The sequence below is a fragment of the Puma concolor genome, chromosome B4, assembly GCF_028749965.1.
Source record: "Puma concolor isolate L17-30 chromosome B4, mPumCon1.1.hap2, whole genome shotgun sequence".
NCBI classification, from domain to species: Eukaryota; Metazoa; Chordata; class Mammalia; order Carnivora; family Felidae; genus Puma; species Puma concolor.
The window spans coordinates 65,109,174-65,131,101 of NC_141673.1; the positions used below are offsets into that span (position 1 = coordinate 65,109,174).

The window sequence follows — 21,928 nt, forward strand, 5'->3', positions numbered from 1 at the left end:
TCATTGTTCTTAGTAGCCAATAAATGGAAACAACCCAAACAGCCATCATTTGATGGAAAAATAAAATGTGAGGGAGGCAAACCATAAGAGACTCTTAAATACAGAGAACAAACTTGAGGGTTGATGGGGAAGGGTGGGAGAGAGGGGGAAATGAGTGACGGCATTGAGGAGGGCACTTGTTGGAATGAGCACTGGGTGTTGTATGGAAGCAATGAATCATGGGAATCTACTCCTGAAGCCAAGAGCACACCGTATACACTGTATGTTAGCTAACTTGACAATAAAATTGTATTTAACAAAAAAAAAAAAAAAAAGAAAAGAAAGAAAATGTGATATAGCTGTACAATGGAAAATTATTTGGCCATAAAAACAAATGAAGTAATGATATGTGCTAGACCATAGATGAGCCTTGAAACATGCTAAGTGAAAGAAGCCTGTTATAAAAGACCATATATTGTGTGATTCCATTTTTATGAAATACCCAGAATAAACAAATCTATAGAGATAGAAAATAGAGAGCTGCCTGGGTGGCTCAGTTGGTTGAGCATCCGACTCTTGGTTTCAGCTCAGGTCATAATCCCAGGGTCATGGAATTGAGTCCGGCATTGGGCTCCACGCTGAGTGTGGGGCCTGCTTAAAATATTCTCCCCCCCCCACCCCACCCCGTCTCTCCTGCCTCTGCACCTCTCCCCTGCTTATGCTCACTCACTCTCTCTAAAATAAAAACATAATAAAATTAAAACCATAAATTTTATTTTATTTTATTTTAATTTTTTTTAACGTTTTATTTATTTTTGAGACAGGGAGAGACAGAGCATGAACAGGGGAGGGTCAGAGAGAGGGAGACACAGAATCTGAAACAGGCTCCAGGCTCTGAGCTGTCAGCACAGAGCCCGACGCGGGGCTCGAACTCATGGACCGCGAGATCATGACCTGAGCCGAAGTCGGCCGCTTAACCGACTGAGCCACCCAGTCGCCCCAAAACCATAAATTTTAAAAAACAAAATAGATTAGTGGTTGCCTGAGGCTGTGAGACAGTGGAAGGAAAATAGGAAGTGACTACTAATGGTTACAGAGGCTTTTCAGGGGGTAATGAAAAAAAATTTTTAAATAGATTGTGTTGGGGGCACCGGTAGCTCAGTCAGTTAAGTATCTGACTCTTGATTTCAGCTCAGATCATGATCTCATAGTTCATGAGATCAAGCCCCATGTCAAGCTCTGTGCTGACAGCATGGAGCCTGCCTTGGGATTCTCTCTCCTCTCTCCCTCTTTCTCTCTCTCTCTGCCCCTCTTCTGCTTGTGCTTCTCTCTCTCTCTCTCTCTCTCTCTCTCTCAATAAACAAACAAACATTTAAAAATAAAGATTGTGATGTTGGTTGCACAATGCTAAATATAATAAAAATCACTTAATTGTATATTTCAGGTAAATTTTAGGATATGTGAATTATATGTTAACAAAGTTGTGTAAAAAAAAAAGTTACTTGATGGGGGAGGGGAAGGAAAAGAAAAAAATTAGGGAGAGAGCCAAACCATAAGAGACTCTTAAAAACTGAGAATAGGGGCACCTCGGTGGCTTAGTCGTTTAAGCGGCCGACTTCGGCTCAGGTCATGATCTCGCAGTCCGTGAGTTCGAGCCCCGCGTCGCGCTCTGTGCTGACAGCTCAGAGCCTGGAGCCTGTTTCAGATTCTGTGTCTCCCTCTCTCTGACCCTCCCCTGTTCATGCTCTGTCTCTCTCTGTCTCAATAAATAAACGTTAAAAAAAAAATTTAAAAACTGAGAATAAACTAAGGGTTGATGGGGAGTGGGAAGAAGGGAAGGGTGGGTGATGGGCATTGAGAAGGGTACCTGTTGGGAGGAGCTCTGGGTGTTGTATGGAAACCAATTTGACAATAAATTTCATATTAAAAAATAAATAGATAAATCTAATGACACACACACAAAAGTTACTTGGAAAAAAAGCTACTTGGGTTGAATTTTCTCCCCCTGCATCAATGTGGTTAGTCTTCATTTAGAATACAATTAGGGCACCTGGGTGGAGTAGTTGGTTAAGTGTCTGACTCTTGATCTAGGCTCAGGTCATGATCTCACGGTTTGTGAGTTCGAGCCCCACATTGGACTCTACACTGACAGTGCTGAGGCTGCTTGGGATTCTGTGTCTCCTCTCTGCTCCTACCTTGCCTGTGCTTGCTCTCTCTCTCTCTCTCTCTCTCTCTCTCTCTCTCTCAATAAATAAATAAAACTTAAAAAGCAGAAAAGAATTTTACACACACACACACACACACACAAAAGAATACCATTAGGTGTTTTTTATTTTTCGATTTTAGGGATGCCCCCCCCCCATTCTTCATTTCATCTTATGTAAAAAACATTCTTTTGCATATTTTATGTAAGACATTAACATGGTTCCCCAAATCAAAACTATACAAAGGGTATATTTAAAACTGCATCACTGCTCTTCCCCCTTTTATTTCTGCTCTCTTCCCACCCACTGCTATAGACAACCAATCTCGCTAGTGTCTGGCTTATTCTTCCGCAGTTTCTTTTTGCAAAAATAAACATATACGTGGGTATTCTCTTATTTACCCTTCTTTTTTACAGAGAAGGTACCACACTATAGCTAGTTTTAGCTGACAGAGCTTCTGTTTACTCAATAATATGTCCTTGAAATCACACCTTATCGCCCTAGCAGCTCCTTGCCTGCCATCCAAGTACTAACCAGGCCCGACCCTGCTTAGCTTCCGAGATCAGACGAGATCGGGCGGCGCGTTCAGGGTGGTGTGGCCGTAGACTCTAGCAGCTCTTTGTCATGCTGCTATTCAGATATGTAGTAAGTGCTCCGCTGTGCAAAAAGTGCCCTGGTTTATTCAAGCACATTCGTATGTATGAGCATCTAGCTTGGAACCATTACAAACGATGCGACAATGAACTGTCTTGTGCTTCTGTACTTTCCTGTGGTTGGAAGCGTATCTTCAGGATGCAATTCTAGGGGTGGGAGTGCCGGGCCAAAAGGTAAATGCAGGTATAGTTTTGTCAAGTATTGCCAAATTCCACAAGAGTTGAACGCTTTGGCATCCCCATCAGCGATACGCAGGTATGTCTGTTTCCCCATGGCTTGCCCAACTGAATGTATTGTCAGACGTTTGGAGTCTTCGCAGACCTGATGTGTGAGAAGTGGTATCCCCCGGTAGTTTTAATTCACATTTTGTGGACTGTGAGCGAGATTGAGCATGACGTCTAGGGCCATTTTTGCGTAGTAAAAATTATTTGCTTTCATAATTTTAAAGTTCCTGAGGAATTTGGGGAGGGTTGGCAGATATCCCCAGACTCGTCAAAGGATTCTGAGTTCAGGGATTGGTACGGGAAGCCTCCAGAAGTAGAAATGATCATTTTAGCGTGAAGAGACTTCAGAGGCAAACACGAGCTGTCCTGTAAAGTGCAGCCGAATTGCCTTTTTGAAACCTAGGGTTTCATGTTGTCCTTTTGTATCCCTCGTTCAGTTCTTCCCGCAACTCGTTTGCCATTCTGCACCGTTCTCACCTTGGTTCTGTGTTAGGCCAGCTGGAGCTTCGTGAAAGTCCCCACTATCATTTACATATTTGCCTTTTCTTTCTTTGTCCAGTCTAGCTGATGTGGTAGGCAGAATAATGCCTCCTCTACCTTGCTCCCAGAGATCTCCCGTGCTAGCACCCGCAACCTATTGGATGTGTTATGTTACAAGGCAAAGGGAAATTAAGGTTGCAGGTGGAATTAAGCTTGCTACCCAGCTGACCTTGAGATGTGGTTATTCTGGAGTATCTGGGTGGGGCCTGTGTAATCACAAGGGCCCTTAGAAGTGAAGCTGGGAGACAAGAAAGTCAGGTCCGTTTCAGAAAGAGATTTGAACCAGCGTGGCCTCTCGAAGCTGGCGAAGGCAAGGGAACAGTTTCTCCCGGGGGGCCTACAGAAAACGAACAAACAAACGAAACCCTGCCAACACCTTGGTTTTAGCCAAGTGACACCCATTTGGGGCTTTTGTCCTCCAGAACCGGAAGATAAAAGTTTGTATTGTTTTAAACCACTAAATCTGTGGTAATTTGTCATGGCAGCAATAGGAAACTAATATGGCTGACACGGGCCTGGCATTCTCCCACACAGCCAGTCTGCCCCAAAGGCCAGGAGAGGGAGGTGATGTGGAACTGGACTTGGCAGTTCTGTTGAATTCCCACAAAGGGAAGTCTGTAGGGATGGAGAGGACTAAGGATGGAATTCTGGGGAAGTAAAAGGCAGCCAAGGAGCTCGAGATGGAGCAGCCAGAGGGTCAAAAAGACTCACAAGAAAAAGGAGGAAGATCTCCAGAAGAGCGGTCAAAATCAGATAGTACACAGTTCATACAAAGAAGGAAGTCTTGGGGCGTGTGGGTGGCTCAGTCGGTTAAGCGTCTGACTTCCACTCGGGTCATAATCTCACAGTTCGTGGGCTCGAGTCCCGCATTGGGCTCTGTGCTGACAGCTCAGAGCCTGGACCCTGCTTTGGATTCTGTGACTCCCTCTCTCTCTACTCCTCCCCCACTCACGCTCTGTCTCTCTCTCTCTCAAAAATAAATAAACATTTAAAAAAATTAAAAAAACACACCAAAGAACAAAGCCTTTATATTTGGGAAGCAGGATATCCGTGGTGGCTTCGAGGAGAACAGTTTCAGGGAAGGCTGGCTACCCAATGAGAATGGATTGAGGAGTGAGTGGGAAGTAGGCAAAAAAAAAAAAAAAATGGATTTGATATTTTTAAGAGATTTGGAGGGAGGAAGAGAGCATAGGGATTTCAGGGGAAAGCAAAGCTAAGTTTTTTTGGTGTTTTTTGTTTGTTTGTTTTTACTGGAGGAAGGTGGTATGGATTTTAGGATATTTGAACACAAGGGGAAGAGTGAAGATGCAAAAAGAGTGTGACTTGGCAGGAAAAAAAGACCGGGAAGAAATGAATCCAGGGCCCAGGGCTGGCCTTGCAGATCTGGTCAGGAGAGGGCATCTGGTGGGGTTCTTAAATCTGTAGACCCGCTCAATGGCTCTCCGTTTGTGTTTCCCTCGGTGGAGTAGTAAAAGTCCTCTGCTGAGAGGAGAGGCGTGGCGATGTGGAAATGAGCATGGTCAAGGACGGGCGGGACCCTGTGGCAGCTGAGGGTACATTAGCAGTTTCTGAGCAGCCCTGAGAAGTCTAACTGGGGCTTTGGGCTCTCTCCTAAAGGCAGCAGAGGAGACAAAATGAGTGGGATCGTTTGTACGTTTCACACAGATGGAGTGCTGCAGGTAAAAGCTGAGTTAAGAGGAACCCCCTGTCCCCCAAGAAGCTTTGAGTCAGTCTGGGGCAGACAGATGAGTAAAGCAACAATGGCAGCACATGAGAACGTGGCAGGAGGAGGCCTGGGCTCGTAGGAGCCTGGATGAAGGACCTAAAGACCCAACTGGGGAATTAAGGAAGTTCATTTTGGAGAAAGTGACTTTTACGGGATATTGGAGAGAACTAGTCGATTTGAGGTGAAGAGAGGAGAGGGTAGGGCATTCTGGGCAGAGGGCACAGCGCGTGGAAAGGCTCAGAGGCAGAAGGTCCAGACAGCACAGTGTGTAGAGTCAGGGGTGGGAGTGGCTTGTAGAGAATCAAGCTGCAGGGCCAGTGGGGCCAGATCGCGAGAGCCTTGCATTTTAACCTAAGGATTTTGAAGTTTCATCTGAAAACCATGAAAAGCCATCCAAAGGTTTGAGGCAGGAAGTGATTTAAAAAAAATTTTTTTTTTTACATTTATTTATTTTTGAGAGACAGAAAGAGACAAAGCACGAGCAGGGGAGGGGCAGAGAGAGAGAGAGAGAGAGAGAGAGAGAGAGAGAGAGACAGAATCTGAAGCAGGCTCCAGGCTCTGAGGTCTCAGCACAGAGCCTGTTGCGGGGCTTGAACTCAAGAACTTCGAGATCATGACCTGAGCTGAAGTCAGAAGCTTAACCAACTGAGCCACCCAGGCGCCCCCAGGTGGCACCATTTTTACCTAATTCTTACACTTTCAGACATACCTGTCCTCCAGGTATGGATGTGTATTTGCTGTGTGTGCAAAAGGCAAATATTTTTTATGAAATTTACTCAGGATCCCAGAAGGCCTCCTTCCCAGAATACGAAGGGAAGAAAATAAAAGCACAGTAGCAAAAAGGGGGGCCGACAGGTTATTGATTTATTGATTGTGGCCACGTTCTCCAGTGTTTTCTCTCACTTTCAACGTTTGGGCAGATGAGGTTGCATCCATTGGTAAGTAGTTTGGTATATGGCAACATTTATATTTATAAGTAAATATTATGGGGTCACCTGGGTGGCTCAGTCGGTTAAGGGTCCAACGTCGGCTCAGGTCATGATGTCACAGTTCATGAGTTCGGGCCCCGCATCGGGCTCTGTGCTGACAGCTTAAAGCCTGGAGCCTGTTTCAGATTCTGTGTCTCCCTCTCTCTGCCCCTCTCCCACTCATGCTCTCTTTCTCTCAAAAACAAATAAACATTATAAATATTATGTATTTTAATATTGCACTCTTGGCTTTTAAAAAAGTTTTTAGCTTTTTTTGTCCTTAAGCTGTGGCAGACAATAAAATTTAAAAGAAACGCTTCCTCTGAGACCAGAGCAAATAATCCGTTCCCATAACCTGAGAGGTGAGATAGAATTTGAACTGAGTGCTGCTGTTTTTACAGTTCTAATACTGTCTACTTAGCCTGACAGGTAAAATGTGAGCCAACATTAGAGGGATTTGGGAAATCACATCTGTATCTTTAGCGCTCTGTGTAGAAGTTCTTTGCAGCATCTCCTGTAGGTGCCAAACATTTTATTGTTAGGTGCAAACATGAGGGCTTTGTTAAGTTATTTTTTACGGGAGATTTCTTTAACAGTATACTGAGTCTCCAGAAAAACATTAGGGTGTACAGTAATCCAGCCGATTGGAATTCTAGGACTGCATTTATAGAAGTAAAATATCTTGGGGCGCCTGGGTGGCTCAGTCGGTTGAGTGACCGACTTCGGCTCGGGTCATGATCTCCTGGTCCGTGAGTTCGAGCCCCGCGTCAGGCTCTGTGCTGACAGCTCAGAGCCTGGAGCCTGCTTGGGATTCCGTGTCTCCCTCTCTCTCTGCCCCTCTCCTGCTCATGCTCTCTCTCTCTCTCTCTCTCAGAGAATAAATAAACATTAAAAAAAATTAAGAAAGAAGTAAAATATCTTTTCCTATAGACAAATTAACTTTATTCTGTTCCTCTCACGATTGCTTAAGGAGGCCGGGCCCCGACCCAAGTAAGGGACCATGTGAAGAACTCCAGCGCTCACGGCAAACAGTTTGAAGTTTACAAAGCACTGTTTGCATTTATGTCCTGCATCCTCACAAGAATCCTGGGAGATGTAAGCAGTGTTCTCTTTTTAAGTGAACAAGTGAATTAGTAAGACGCAATGTTAGTACTATTAGATTCAATTAGATTCAGTTAGTAAGATTCAGACGTTCTCACTCCGAACCCCATCCTTTCCCCGCTGGCCTACACAGCAGGGAGAAGCGTTGAGGTGTCTGTTGACAGTCCCAAGTGCGAAGTTGAGCGACCTCAGTTCAACTCCGGAAGCTGAGTAGCTGCCTTCATAATTTGAGTTGCAGGAATGGCTAGAGTAAAGTGTTTTGGAAATTAGGAGCTTGAAGGCGCTGGGTGTTGAAGGCATGGAGACCAGTTTGAAGCATTTTCTGGCATGAGAGATTGTGACTTACATCAGACATTGGTGCCTTCCTAGGAAACCACTTCTTTGTGCCTCAGGAAAATTATTTGCTGAGTTATCGTTTTTCCATCCTAGGTTATTGGGGTGAATTGAGTGAAGGCAAAGAAAGCTGAGTCAGTTGCAAAAGGAGTGTTTTTCTACTTCTCTATCTACATGTCGTATCTTCCCCTCACCTTGGAGCTATTTTGCTGCTGTGTCCCTGAATCATGCAATACCTAGCAAGTTCCTGCACACATGGTTTGTGATTCGAGCTGTCCACACTCAATCTGTACATGTAATCATCCAGGGCTTAGTTCTCAAACTAAGATGGTGGCTGTGGAAAGGCGGTAGAAGGGGCCATCTAAGAGGTATGGAGAAGAGGATTTGATGACGAATTAATCGGTAACTACTCTGGGAGCACCTGCTATGTAGTAAGCACTGTGTCTGGCCTGTGCACTAATACCCACAAGTGTATTAGTGAATGCCGAGGGATTTCTCAAAGAGGAAGCTTCTTGAAACAGCCAGCAAATGCTTTCTAGAAGGGCGTCTCTTTATCTGGTCCTTGGGAAATAATCCTAGGAGTTGAAGAAATTAGCAAATGTCGCTTGTTTAGGGAAGGACACGGTGAGTTTTGTTTTTGACATGTTAAATTCTCAACGTCAAAGGAATGGCAAAAGTGTGAGGTTTAAGAATCTCTTCCACACGGGTGATAGCTCACAACCTAGGAGTATAAGCAAGGCTCGAGGGATGAAACACACACTGAATGAGTCTCAGGGACCATTCACAGTGAAATGGTAGAGAAAGGAGACAGAATTACAGAGACTTGGGTTTGAAGAGACCTCAAGAAGCATCACAACATTGTGGGGAGGGCTGGGCTTTGGAATCAGGTAAGTTTCATGAGCATACTGGTGTGATCACTCAGTAAGTGGCTTTGGGCAAGTGACATTGACCATTTGTCACGGGCCCTTTCTCGTTTGTCAATTGCAGGTAATGTATCTGCCTTATAGAGTTATGAGTATTCTATGAAATAATTGTGTAAAAACTTGGTGCCTGGCATAAAGAAGGCATGTAATAAATGAAAGTTTTTATTATTAGCTATTAGAGTCTTGGAATAGAAGGATCATTCCAACGAGAAGGTTGACATCAGTGTCAGACCTGTAAGATTGAGAAGGACACAGCCTGAATTAAGGCTGTGAGAGGTTTTTACTTTTATTTTTATTTTTATTTATTTATTTTTTTCAACGTTTATTTATTTTTGGGACAGAGAGACACAGAGCATGAACGGGGGAGGGGCAGAGAGAGAGGGAGACACAGAATCGGAAACAGGCTCCAGGCTCTGAGCCATCAGCCCAGAGCCCGACGCGGGGCTCGAACTCACGGACCGCGAGATCGTGACCTGGCTGAAGTCGGACGCTTAACCGACTGCGCCACCCAGGCGCCCCAGAGAGGTTTTTACTTTTAGAACGGTAAATTCTGAATGGCAGTTGTCCTTGTTTGTATGTAATTCTCTACAGTTTCCCCAAATTTCCTTTAGGAATAAAATAATAACTTGCTTAGCTAGCAAATTGCTATGTTTTATTTTTTGTTTGTTTGTTTGTTGTTGTTTTGTTTGCTTTTTTTGTTTGTTTCCAAATGAGCTAGAAATTGGGAATATTGGCCCCTCTACGTTCATTTCCTGTATCCTCAATCAACATGTCCTCTGTTCTTGATTCTGGCAGTTCCATGGATCAGGGACTTCTGATTATTCTTTTCTTATTTTGTAAGGATTTTATTTTTAAGTAATCTCTGCACTCAACGTGGGGCTCTAACTCCCAACCCTGAGATCAAGAGTCACATGCTCCTCCGGCTGAGCCAGCCTGGCGCCCTTGGTTTTTCTTTAATGTAGCCTGAATGCTTTTGGTTTTAGGTATTGAAAGAGTTCAAGTGACACTTACTGGACAGTTTTCTTTTTAGCTTTTGTTGGCACTAGGCTCCTTGATCATTACGCTCCCAATTGCATTAACAGATTAATGGGAATTGAATTTCAGTTAAGTTCTAGGTCTTCTAAAGCAATACCAAAGGGGAAGGCTTATGTTAAGGGTTAAGAGTACAAAAGGTGCTATTATGCAATATTTGCTTCACTCGCTATCCAAGTATGAAATATGTAGGAATTCAGAAGAAGCAATTAGAATATGAAAACACTTAGGAACAGAGTGTTTTATAATATCAACATAAGAAATTTCAATGGTATTTGGTTTGGTTTGCCATTAAAATGAAGTACGGGGCTCATGGGTCCAGGGACTTAACAAGATTAGGAAGAGGCCTGGTGTAAGTAGCAGCCATCCCCAAATCCTCCTTGCAGTCTCTCGTACCCAGCCCTGCCTGCCTTCAGTTCCTTGAACACATTGTGTTTCCTCCTTTTATTTGTGTGTGGTACCAGCTGTTCTGTTAGGCTGAAATACTAATACCCTCTGGAATTCAGCTCGGATGTCACTTCCTCAAGGAAACTTCTGATCCTCCCCTCCCTCCCCCACCCCAGGGCCACTGATTCCGCTTTCCTGGTGCCTGGTGCTTCTCCCTCCTAGCATTTATCACCGCCTATGCCTCTGCTCTGTGAGGGCAGAGGACAAGTCTAGCTTATTCAGGGCTCTAAGCCAAGCACCAAGGGTGGAGTACACAGTAGGCACTCAGTAACTGTCGAATGAAGTTTAACATTCGTTAAGTACCAAATGCTTCACTTCATTAATTCCTCTCAGTAACCCTTGAGGTAGATATTATCCTCATTAACAGATGAGGAAAGTGGCACTAGAAAGGGAAACAAAACACAAGAGAATCTTAAAGATAGAGAACAAGGGTTGATGGAGGGAGGTGGGTGGGGGATGGGCTAGGTGCCTGATGGGTATTAAGGAGGGTACTTGTGAGGAGCACTGGGTGTTATATGTAAGTGATGAATCACTGGGTTCTACTCCTGAAACCAATTTGGACTGTATATGAACTGACTAAAATACAAATAATAATAATAATAATAATGATAAAGAAGGTGATAGTGAGATAAATAACTTGCCCAAGGTCTCACAGTCAACAGATGACACAACCAGGACTTGACCTAAGTCACTTGGATGCCAAAGCCAGTGTCATTTTGTCTTTTTTCTTCCTCATTGCATGCAACTATCCTAGTGAAAAGCCAGGGTTCTCTGCACGGTACTATGTTATCCACCACCCGGAAGCAAACAGGGTCTGATCAAAATGCAGCGATGTGCCCATAACGAGCATTTGCGGCGTGCCTTCTCAGCCTCCCTTCCCGCTTTCCCCTAGCCTTGTTTCATTTGGAGGATATACAAGTCTCCTTGTCTCCGTTCACAAGGGTCTGGGTGTGCTCAGCCCCGGGGATGAAGCACTGTGACCTTTACTTGAGCCAAATCAGCCTAATCCATTTGGTCTAAACATTATGACTGGTTCGAGAATGGACTTGTGACCCCAGATTGTCAACAAGAGCCGGCTGAGACTCAGTGCAGAAATTGGGTGGAGCATTTGCAAAATAGCTTTGATCTTTCCAACTGGCCTTGGCCCTGGGGAAGCATGAAGATTGGCACCACTTCCACAGACTCACCACCTGGTAGGGCAGTCAGGAAGGGCAGATGTGACATCTGATCACATCAGCTGAGCCCTGCTCAAGCTGTGCGGGAGGCTTTCTGCCCCTGTGCTTTTCACTAATTTGAGTCTGAAGGTCTTTCTTCTGCTTATGCCTTTTTTTGGTTGAACAGTCACGTCACTTGCAATCGAAGGAATCCTAACCAACACAGGACCCAAAAGACATTGGACCCGTTTTACCTTTTCCGGTTTCCATTTTGCACGGGCTTAGGTCACTTCCACAGGCTGTCGGAATGACCACAAACGTGTGTCTTCTGGCCTGTGGAGGAAAGCAGTGGGGAGGTGCTATGGCAGCCATGATGTCAAGACAGGTCTTGTAGTTTCGGGAATTAGGGCTTCTTAGACTTGCTCGGGAACTCGTGGAATGTAAGAAACTTTATTTCTCCACAGAAAGGATCAACTTTGCCACACCACTTAGACAAGAGGGAATTGATAAGAATGTACCTAGTACATTGTGCTATATGGCATTCCTTTCAACATGCTGATAACATTTCAGCATGTCAACCTGTGGTTTTTCATATTTCTCAAGCACTGGACTACCTTAACCGATAGTGAAGTGGGGTGGTTAAGGAGGTCCCTACTTCGGAGCGACTGCAGAGGGAGGAGATCCCTGTTCTAGAGCTCAGAAGGCCTTTGGTAACTATCCAAACCTCACCATAACAGTAACTGTCTTCATGTTCAAGAGAGTTAGAATCGTTATGTTTCCTTCCTTTTTGCTTTATGAATGTTACAAGTGGAGGTCTTTGGACTTGAACTTTTCAAAATCCATTCTGATCCTCCCTCTGCTTTCTGTAAGCAATTACCTGGCTCTAGAAACATAAATCTGTATGTTCAAATAGCTTAATTTTCCCCTTCCAGACATTAAAAAAAAAAAGAAAAAAATGAAGCCAAGCCAGCAAAGACATAAACCATTTATTTCCATTCCTAAAATCTATATGAACGTATTGATTTGATAATTAAAATAGTCCTTTTGTAAAGTCATCTCAGAAAATATACTAAATTTATTAAAATACATACAGACTATTGCTGAAAACGCTATTCTTAAGCCCTCTGACCAACCTAACACTTCAGAGGTTCCCAGAGTGGCAAGGAACAAAGAAATCATCTTGGGACAAGAGGGGACATTTGGTCAGAATTATCTCCAAAATATGTGTCTACTTCTTGACAGATTCACAGATTGCCTGGGTTATAGGGGTTCTTACAAAGTGTACCTAATTACCCAAGGTTTTCCTAATTACAGTGGCCCTTTTCCTTGCCTACAATTTAAGACATCCAGCAAAGTATATGCCACATAATCAGGAAAATGGAGTCAAGAACCTTAAGTATCTCAACTATTTTTATGGACATACTAACGGGTCAAGCACACTCTTCACCTTAAGAGTTGAAGACTGGAATGCAGGAAAACAAATGTGGGTGGAATACTGGAGAAAACACAGTAAAGCTGGGCAGAACTAGGTGTGGCATCCTGGTCCATTAATTTTGAAAACCAGCCCCGCGATCCTAAGAACAACACATGCATTCAGCTTTCTTTCTGAAAAAATCTGGGCTGTTCAGATCAGGATTTTCGCCTGGGTAGGATTTCTTTATTCAATTTGTGAGTTATTAAGATCTTGTCACGTCTCCCCTTTCAAAGTCTTCTTTTGAGTGATTTGACGACTTATAGCGCCAAGCTCTCAAAAAGCGGGTACAATTAAAATCTGTCAGGTAACCATGTAAGTAAGACAGTTGTGGGGCGCCTGGGTGGCTCAGCCGGTTAAGCGTCTGACTTGCCCTCAGGTCATGATCTCATGGTTCCTGAGTTCAAGCCCCACATTGGCTTCTCTGCTCTCAGCACAGAGCCTGCCTCAGATCCTGTCTCCTCCTCTCTGCCCTCCCCTACTTGTGCTCGCTCTCTTTGTCTCTCAGAAATAAAACATGAAAAAATTATAAAAATCTATGATATTAAAAGACAAAAAAGACGGCTGGGAGGATTTTGAAGTTACAGACTTAAGTTTGGGGATAATGGTAAACTTCAATTATGAAAGCCCAGTGTTTCCTTTTAAGGGAGAGTCCTGTTTTGTGTTTGCTTTGGTTTTGATCCTCTGGGAGCCAACAGAAAATGGCTAAACGGGTTATCACATAAACTTCTAGGGATGAAATTCAACTTTACTTAAAAAGAAAAAAAAGGTTTCCTTTCTCCCAATTAGTATTGTGAGTGTAAATAAAACTGTAGCCTTAAGCCATCTGAGCCACGCAGCTCTCCGCCCCCGCTCCTGCTATTTCACAGCATATCCACAGATGTGAGGGCGCACCAGCTCCACGGGCAGTGGCGCCTGGAGGTGCTGCAGCTCAAGTTTAGAGAAGCGCGCCCGTTCCAGGGCCTTCCAGCTCTCTCTGGTCAGGTTGCACCCATCAAACAGCAGGTACCATGCAGGATCCAGGACTTGTTGCCAGAAGTAATTCCAAGTTGAGCTCTCAGCGGCTACATGCTCCAGGAAATAGAAAGCCCCTCCCTGAGAAACAAACAAACAAACAAACAAACAAACCCCGCATATTGGTTTTGTCAGAACAGGTTTATAAGATGACTGAAGAAGCTTCAATTTCAGTGGCCCCAGAGGCTAACTTCATGAAAAGGCATGGATAAATTAAAACCTGCTAAGGCACCATTTTGGCCAATAGTCTCACCTTCTGTCAAATTTTATACAGCGCTGCCAATTTCAGGCAATTAACACATATTTTCTGATCATATAGGGGCGCCTGGGTGGCTCAGTCAGTTACGTCTGACTCTTGGTTTTGGCTCAGGTCACGAGCTCATGGTTAGTGGGATTGAGCCCCACGTTGGGCTCTGTGCTGACAGCAAGGAGTCTGCTTGGGATTCTCTCTTCCTCTCTCTCTCTCTTTCTCTCTCTCTCTCCACCCCCCTCTCCTGTGCATGCACACTCTCTGTCAAATAAACGTTAAAAAATTCATATTATGTGAATATCTATTTTTTCCCTAAAACTAGGATTAGAATGTACATTCTCTTTTGTAACCTGCTTTGTTTATGTATTCGAATATTATTCTAAAACATGATTTAAAAACTTTTCACACAACATTGCACACCACTGAAGGTACCATGTCTCCTTTGACCATTCTCATTGAAGTTATTTCCAGTTTTTCATCATTATAAATACTATCACAGTGAATAGCCTTGTCCGTACATCTCTGTGACAACCTCTAATTACTTCCAAAAAAATAACTTGCTAAAAAGTGGAGCTGCTGAGTCCAAAGTCTGTGCCTTCTTAAACTGTTGGTACAGGTGGTCAAATTGCCCTACGGAAGAGTCATAGCAAGTTTACATTCATACTAGCAATGCATATGAGTGCCCATTTCCAATAAACTCTTCTCAATCCTTTTTTCCTCTGTATCCTTGGCAAGCTGATGGGTAAAATGGTATTTCATTTTCAGTAATGTGTACATCTTTAATATCCTTAATATAGATAACATCTTTCGCTAAACCTTATTGGCGATTTGGATTTCTTCTCTTCCGATTTGTCTGTTATGTCCTTCATCAGTTTTCTAGTAGGGTGTTGGGTTTTTCTTACTGCTTAGTGGGGGCATCTAGTATAATAAGGCAACATATACTACAAATGTCTCCCCCAGTTTGTTGTTTGCCTTTTAATGGCACATTTTTTTTAACTTCTACTTTTATTTAAAAACAAAAATTTGGGGGTGCCTGGGTGGCTCAGTCAGCCCAACTCTTGATTTTGGCTCAGATCAGGATCTCACAGTTAGTGGGATCGAGCCCTGCATGGGGCTCCGTGCTGACAGCATGGTGCCTGCTTGGGATTCTCTGTCTCTGTCTCTCTCTGTCCCTCCCCTCCTGTCTCAAAATAAATAAACTTTATATACATACATACAAAAAAATTTTTTTTTACTTCATCTGAGAATTGCTCTTGGGTTCTGTTTTGCAAACCTGTGGGAGAGTCTGAATCCACACCCAGCATTGCCTGAGACTGAATAAGCATGTCTTACACTTTTGTACCATTGTCACAAGGATGTAAATGATATGATGAATTAAAATACTGAAGCACCAGCCCGTGGACACCGCCAAGTCAGCATCGTGAAAGTCTCCCCTCCCTCAGCCATCATGTCTAAGTCAGAATCTACTAAAGAGCCTGAACAGAAGCTTTTCATTGGAGGTTTGAGCTTTGAAACAACCGATGAGCATCTGAGGAGCCAGATGGGGAATGCTCACGGGCTGTATGGTAATGAGAGATCCAAACACCAAGTGCTCCAGAGGCTTTGGGTTTGTCACCTATGCCACTGTGGAGGAGGTGGACGCAACCGTGAATGCAAGGCCACACAAGGTGGATGGGAGAGTTGTGGAACCAAAGAGAGAGAGAGAAGATTCTTAGGGACCTGGTGCGCACTTAACCGTGAAAAAGATTTTGGTCGGTGGCATTAAAGAAGACGCTGAACACCATCACCTGAGAGATTATTTTGAACAGTAGGGGAAAACTGAAGTGATTGAAATCATGACTGACCGAAGCGGTGGCAGAAAGAGAGGCTTTGCTTGTGTGACGTTTGATGACCGTGACTCTGTAGACAAGATTGTCATTCGAAAATACCAGACTGTGAACGGCCACGACTGTGAAGTCAGAAGAGCCGTATCTCAGCAAGAGATGGCCAGTGCTTCGTCCAGCCAAAGAGGTCGACGTGGTTCTGGGAACTTCGGTGGTGGTCACAGAGGTGGTTTTGGCGGGAATGACAACTTTGGTCGTGGAGGAAACTGCAGTGGGCAAGGTGGCTTTGGTGGCAGTCGAGGTGGCAATGGATACAGTGGCAGTGGGGATGGCTGTCACGGATTTGGTAATGATGGAAGCAACTTTGGAGGTGGCGGAAGCTGTAATGATTTTGACAGTTACAACGGCCAGTCTTCAAACTTTAGACCCAGGAAAGGAGGCAATTTGGGGGGGCGGAAGCTCTGGCCCCTGTGGTGGTGGAGGCCAGTACTCTGCCAAACCACAAACCCAGCGTGGCTATGGTGGTTGCAGCAGCAGCAGCTATGGCAGTGGCAGAGGTTTAAAAAAATATTTTTATTTTATTTTATTTTTAATTTTTTTGTAACGTTTATTTATTTTTGAGACAGGGAGGGACAGAGCATGAACGGGGGAGGGTCAGAGAGAGGGAGACACAGAATCTGAAACAGGCTCCAGGCTCTGAGCTGTCAGCACAGAGCCCGACGCGGGGCTCGAACTCACAAACCGTGAGATCATGACCTGAGCCGAAGTTGGACGGTTTTAGGTTTTAATTGCTACCAGGACACAAAGCTTAGCAGGAATGAAGAGCCAGAGAAGTGGCAGGGAAGCTACAGGTTCCAACAGATTTGTGAACTCAGCCAAGCACAGGGGTGGCAGGGCCTAGCTGCTACAAAGAAGACACGTTTTAGACAATACTCATGTGTATGGGCAAAAAACTCGAGGACTGTATTTGTGACTAATTGTATAACAAGGTATTTTAGTTTCTGTTCTACGGAAAGCATAAAGCATTCCAACAAAGGTTTGGTTTTTTTTAAATTTTTTTTTTAAGTGTTTGTTTATTTTTGAGAGAGGGAAGGAGACAGAGTGCAAGCAGGGGAGGGGTGGAGAGAAAGGAAGACACAGCAGCTGAAGCAGGCTCCAGGCTCTGAGCTATCTGCACAGAGCCTGATGCGGGGCTCGAACCCACAAAGCATGAGATCATGACCTGAGCCGAAGTCGACACTTAACCGACTGAGCCACCCGGGAGCCTCCCAACAAAGGGTTTTAGTGTAGATTTTTTTTTTTTTTTTTGCACCCCTGCTATTGATTGCTAAATGTAATAGTCTCATCATGACACTGAATAAATGTGTCTTTTTCAAAAATAATAATAAATAATAAATTATAATAAATAATATATATAATATTAATATATAATAATATATAATATATAATATATACTGCATATATAATATCTAATACTATATAAATAATAAATAATAATTAATAATAAAACGCTGAAGCATCAAAAGCATTACTGAAGTCACGGTACCTTTGTGTCATTAGGTATTTTATTCGGTGGATGTGATACGTAAGTCACTGTCATGTAGGAATTAGCAACTGCTGCTTTCATCTAGGGCAGTCCTATAAATGTAGGTGAAGTATAGACACAGTGGAGGGTATAGACTATCGGGGATTTCAGAAGTCTCCTACCTATCTACCTCTTTGGGAAGTAAGGGGAAAGGGACCTCCAAATCCCCTCCAAAACCTGTGATGATGGCCACACTCTTCTTAGCCTCTTCTATCTACCCTAATCTTGCCTATCCCAAGCAGAGAGCTTAGAGGTGGGAGTTTCCCATTTCTGTGGGTAAGTATAGGACAGGAATGTAAGTATAAGTTCAGGAATGGAAAACTTGGAATTTCCTGATTGGGTAAAAAAAAAAAAATCCATAGACTAGAGCAGGAGAGAAAGGAGGAGACCCACGGAGGCCAGTGTTACCCCAAGGGTCACACAGGTTTAAGCTAGAGATAGATGCCTGTCACCCATTCAGGTGACTATTGAATAGAGAGCTGGATATGCAGATTTGGGGTTAGAAGAAAGATCTGGGCTAGATATTTAGATTTAGAAACCATCTGCCCCCCAACACACTCACGCTCTGTCTCTCTCTCTCTGTCTCTCTCTAAACAAACAAACAAACAAAAATAATAAATAATAAATAAAAGGAAGTGAGACCTACTAGCTGTGTAACCTTGGGCAAATTTCTTAACCTCTCTGAGTCTGTTTCCTCAAAACAACATGAAGACAGTATCTGCTTTAAAGGACTGTTGTGAAGGTTAAATGACAATGTAATAAAGCTCCTGGTTATATTCAGTAGAGAGTAGAAGGCTACAAAGAATGTGATCTCCTTAAGAGTGCTATTAAAACGGGGGTCAGAATTACTTGTTTTGTAGGGATAACACTGTAAGCAAAACATTTGCTAACATTGCCCAGTTAGTGCCCAGTCTCAGGACACAAAAACCCAGCATTTGGGTATAAGAGGCAGAACTTTTTCATTTACTATTTTGATGTTGGCCTATCCTTGAACCAAAGACAGAATTATATCATTGCCTGTAAACTCCATCTCAAGTCCTTTTCTTCCTGAGGAACTTTCTCTACTAGAAAATAAAACTGGGGATTACAGAGCATCCTGTTCTACTAGAGCAGTGAATTCAAATGTTGAGACACCCATACTTTATCTATGTTCAACTATGTTTAGAATAAAACTATTAAAAAATAATAAAGGTAATAGGTAAAAATTACATGCAAGTATAAAGAATTCCAAACAATACCAAAAGATATAAAATGAAAAGTATGGGAATGCAAACTGGTGCGGCCACTCTGGGAAACAGTATGGAGGTTCCTCAAAAAACTAAAAACAGAACTACCCTATGACCCAGCAATTGCACTACTAGGCATTTATCCAAAGGATACACTTGTGCTGTTTCGAACGGACACACACACCCCCACGTTTATAGCAGCGCTATCAACAATAGCCAAAGTATGGAAAGAGCCCAAATGTCCATCGATGGATGAATGGATAAAGAAGATGTGGTATAATTATACAATGGAGTATTACTCAGTAATCAAAAAGAATGAAATCTTGCCATTTGCAACAACGTGGATGGAACTGGAGGGGATTATGCTAAGTGAAATTAGTCAGAGAAAGACAAAAATCATATGACTTCACTCATATGAGGACTTTATGAGACAAAACAGATGAACATAAGGGAAGGGAAACAAAAATAATATAAAAACAGGGAGGGGGACAAAACAGAAGAGACTCATAAATATGGAGAACAAACTGAGGGTTATGGGAGGGGTGGTGGGAAGGAGGGATAGGCTAAATGGGTCAGGGGCACTAAGGAATCTACTCCTGAAATCATTGTTGCACTATATGCTAACTAATTTGGATGTAAATTTTAAAAAATAAAAAATAAAATAAAAAAAAAAAGTGATTCTTCTCCTGCATCCAATCCCATTCCCAAGAGGTAACCATTGTTAATAGTTTTTTGTCTGTCATTTCCTTTAACATATATACACATGCATATATATGTGTACATATATGTGTGTATACATATATACACATACATATATATGTATATATGTATATCCCACACTTTAACATATATACATATGCATATATGTGTGTATGTATATGTGTATACACATATATACATATACATATATATGTATATCTCACACATATATATGTGTATGTATATGTGTGTGTATGTATATATACACATGCATACATATGTATACCCCATGCACTTATACTCTACCTAATTGTCTATGCTTTGATTGCTTTTTTTCATTTAACATGATCTCTTAGGGATTTTTTCCATATCAACATAGGTAACCCTTTCTTGTTCTTTGTAACAACTGCACAGAATTCTTCTATACTCTGTGACCGTTTACTTGAATGGCCTCCTGTCGATGGACATGTAGGTTATTTCCAATTTATGCTATTATAAATACTCTAACCAATATCTTTGCATATGGCCACGTTTTTGCATATTTGTGCAGTATAACTATGGGATAAATTAGTGGAGAAAAGACTCTGTGCACCTTTTGATATTTTGATAAATTTTGATATTATCAAATTACCCTCGAAAGAGGGCACTTCCTCCAATGTAAAGGAAGATGTCCTGCCTCCCAAAACCATAATACCATATTGGCCTTAAAAGCCTCTGATAGTATTAATAGGTAAAAATAGTATCTGGCTTTATTTTGTTCTTTAATTGCGTGTAAGGTTGAGCATTTTTATCACATAATTGGCTATTTTAAAATAATTATTTATTTATTTTGAGAGAGAGTGGGGGGGGGGGGTGGAGGGGGCAGAGAGAGAGAGAGAGAGAGAGAGAGAGAGAGAGAGAATCCCAAGCAGGCTCCCCACTGTCAGCATGGAGCCCTTCTGAGGGCTCCATTTCACTGACTGTCAGATCATGACCTGAGCAGAAATCAAGGTGAAGCTCAACCAACTGGGCCACCCAGGCCCCCGGCATATAATTGGCTATTTTTATTTATATTTCCATTCCTGCTGTTTGCCTCTTTTTCTCTTGTGTTTTTCTTATTGTTTTTTAAAAAAAAAAAATCCTACTGATCTTTTGATTTGTAATGTCTTTTAATACGAAGGAAGTTAACCTTTTTTTGTCTATCATCCCTGGCAAATACTTCTATGTTTTTGTACTTTACTGTGTTTATAGTATTTTTTTTCCCCTCTGTCGAAGTTTTACACTTTTTGTGTATTCAGAATCAGTCTTTCCCTTTATAGCTTCTTCCCAACTCTAAGATTCTACAAAATTCAACAGTGCCTTCTCTCCTAGTTGCCCTTTTTATGTTTGAACGTCTGATCCACCTGAAATTGATAGAACTAACTACCCTTGGGGATAGTGGTTGCCACTAACCAGTCCCCCTTGCACCGCCTCACTCACCGGCCTCAGCACTCGGCACACCTCCTGGAGGATCTGCTCCGGGTTCTGCACGGAGCACAGGACCAGGGTGCAGACCACCACATCCACGGAGCCATCGGCCACCTGCTGCATGTTCTCCCCCGCAGCCACCACGAAGCGCTCGAACTGCAGGTGTCGGTTCTCGGCGACGCTCTTGATCAAGAACTTCTCAAAGTTGGGGTTGGGGTCGATACAAGTCACCCTGCATCCAGCCGGGTAGAACTTGAAGTTGGCCCCGGTGCCGCAGCCCACTTCCAGCAGAGAGAGCTTCCCGGAGGGGCCCGCAAACTCGGGCAGGTTGCTGAAGAGCTCGCGCTTCTTGCTCGCCATCTGTTCGTTGTACATCACGGTGAACCTCCGCAAGAAGTAGGGGAACCATTTTTTGCATATCTGGTTCCACAAGCCCAGAAGGTTCAGCAGGAACATGGGAAATAACAGGATGCCGATGGCCAGCCGGAGGGTAAAGATGATAAGCGCCATCACCAACAAGAGAAAAAGATCAACGGGTTAGAGACCCAGCAACCAGACTCCTTTATTGCAGGAGGTAGGCTTCTAGCCAGAGCCAATCCGCTGCGGAGGAAAGAAGAATTGGCCGGGCTAGAGAGACACAGCTCAAGTCAAATCGTGGGCGAGAGGCCCATTTCACCTAATTAATAGGCGCTGGGCAAAAGATTCAGCTTCGTTTTCAGGAAGCGAAGTGAGAAATTTCCCAGCTTCTCCTTAGAAGGAAAGTTGATTACAGTCCCTTCTTCCAGATCTATTGCTGCTTCTCCTTCTCTGGGTTTGGAAACTAGCGCTGGTTTCCTGCTGGAGTGTTATATGCACGCTGCTCTCGTACACACCCCATCCGGGTCCTCCAATGACATCTGCAAAGAAAACAGAACCCGTGGGTGGAGCCTGGCTAAACCGTACTAGGAGGCTGCTGCCAAGTGACCGCCTCCTGTCACCCTTTGGTCCCTCTCCTCCCCCAGCCCTGTTTTTAAAAAGAGGAAATGAGAAGACACGCTTGCCTGACCACAGTTAACGAGAGTTTCCCCCCTTTTGCATTCTGGATCGAGGCTCTCAGACGTTCATAACTCAACAGGATTATTTTTGAGTC

The 21,928-nt window shown here is 43.3% G+C and overlaps 2 protein-coding genes and 1 pseudogene across 2 annotated transcripts in view; 1 reads left to right on the forward strand and 2 right to left on the reverse strand.

Moving 5' to 3' along the window:
• Window positions 1–12,129, reverse strand: part of HIGD1C (HIG1 hypoxia inducible domain family member 1C) — a 31,885-nt gene extending 19,756 nt beyond the window's left edge. Inside the window, exon 1 of the mRNA XM_086713397.1 lies at window positions 11,540–12,129. Within this exon, the coding sequence (XP_086569523.1) occupies window positions 11,540–11,657 (118 nt within the window). The 5' untranslated portion in view covers window positions 11,658–12,129. The remainder of the gene's footprint in view (window positions 1–11,539) is intronic.
• A 125-nt stretch (window positions 12,130–12,254) lies between these two features.
• Window positions 12,255–21,674, reverse strand: TMT1A (thiol methyltransferase 1A). Its single transcript, XM_025930067.2, has 2 exons — window positions 20,812–21,674; window positions 12,255–13,851 (listed from the first exon to the last, which is right to left on the reverse strand). The coding sequence occupies exons 1-2, from the start codon at window positions 21,307–21,309 to the stop codon at window positions 13,615–13,617; spliced, it is 735 nt and encodes a 244-aa protein (XP_025785852.1). The 5' UTR covers window positions 21,310–21,674; the 3' UTR covers window positions 12,255–13,614.
• Window positions 14,310–16,536, forward strand: LOC147579177 (heterogeneous nuclear ribonucleoprotein A1-like; annotated as a pseudogene).
• Window positions 21,675–21,928: the final 254 nt, after the last annotated feature.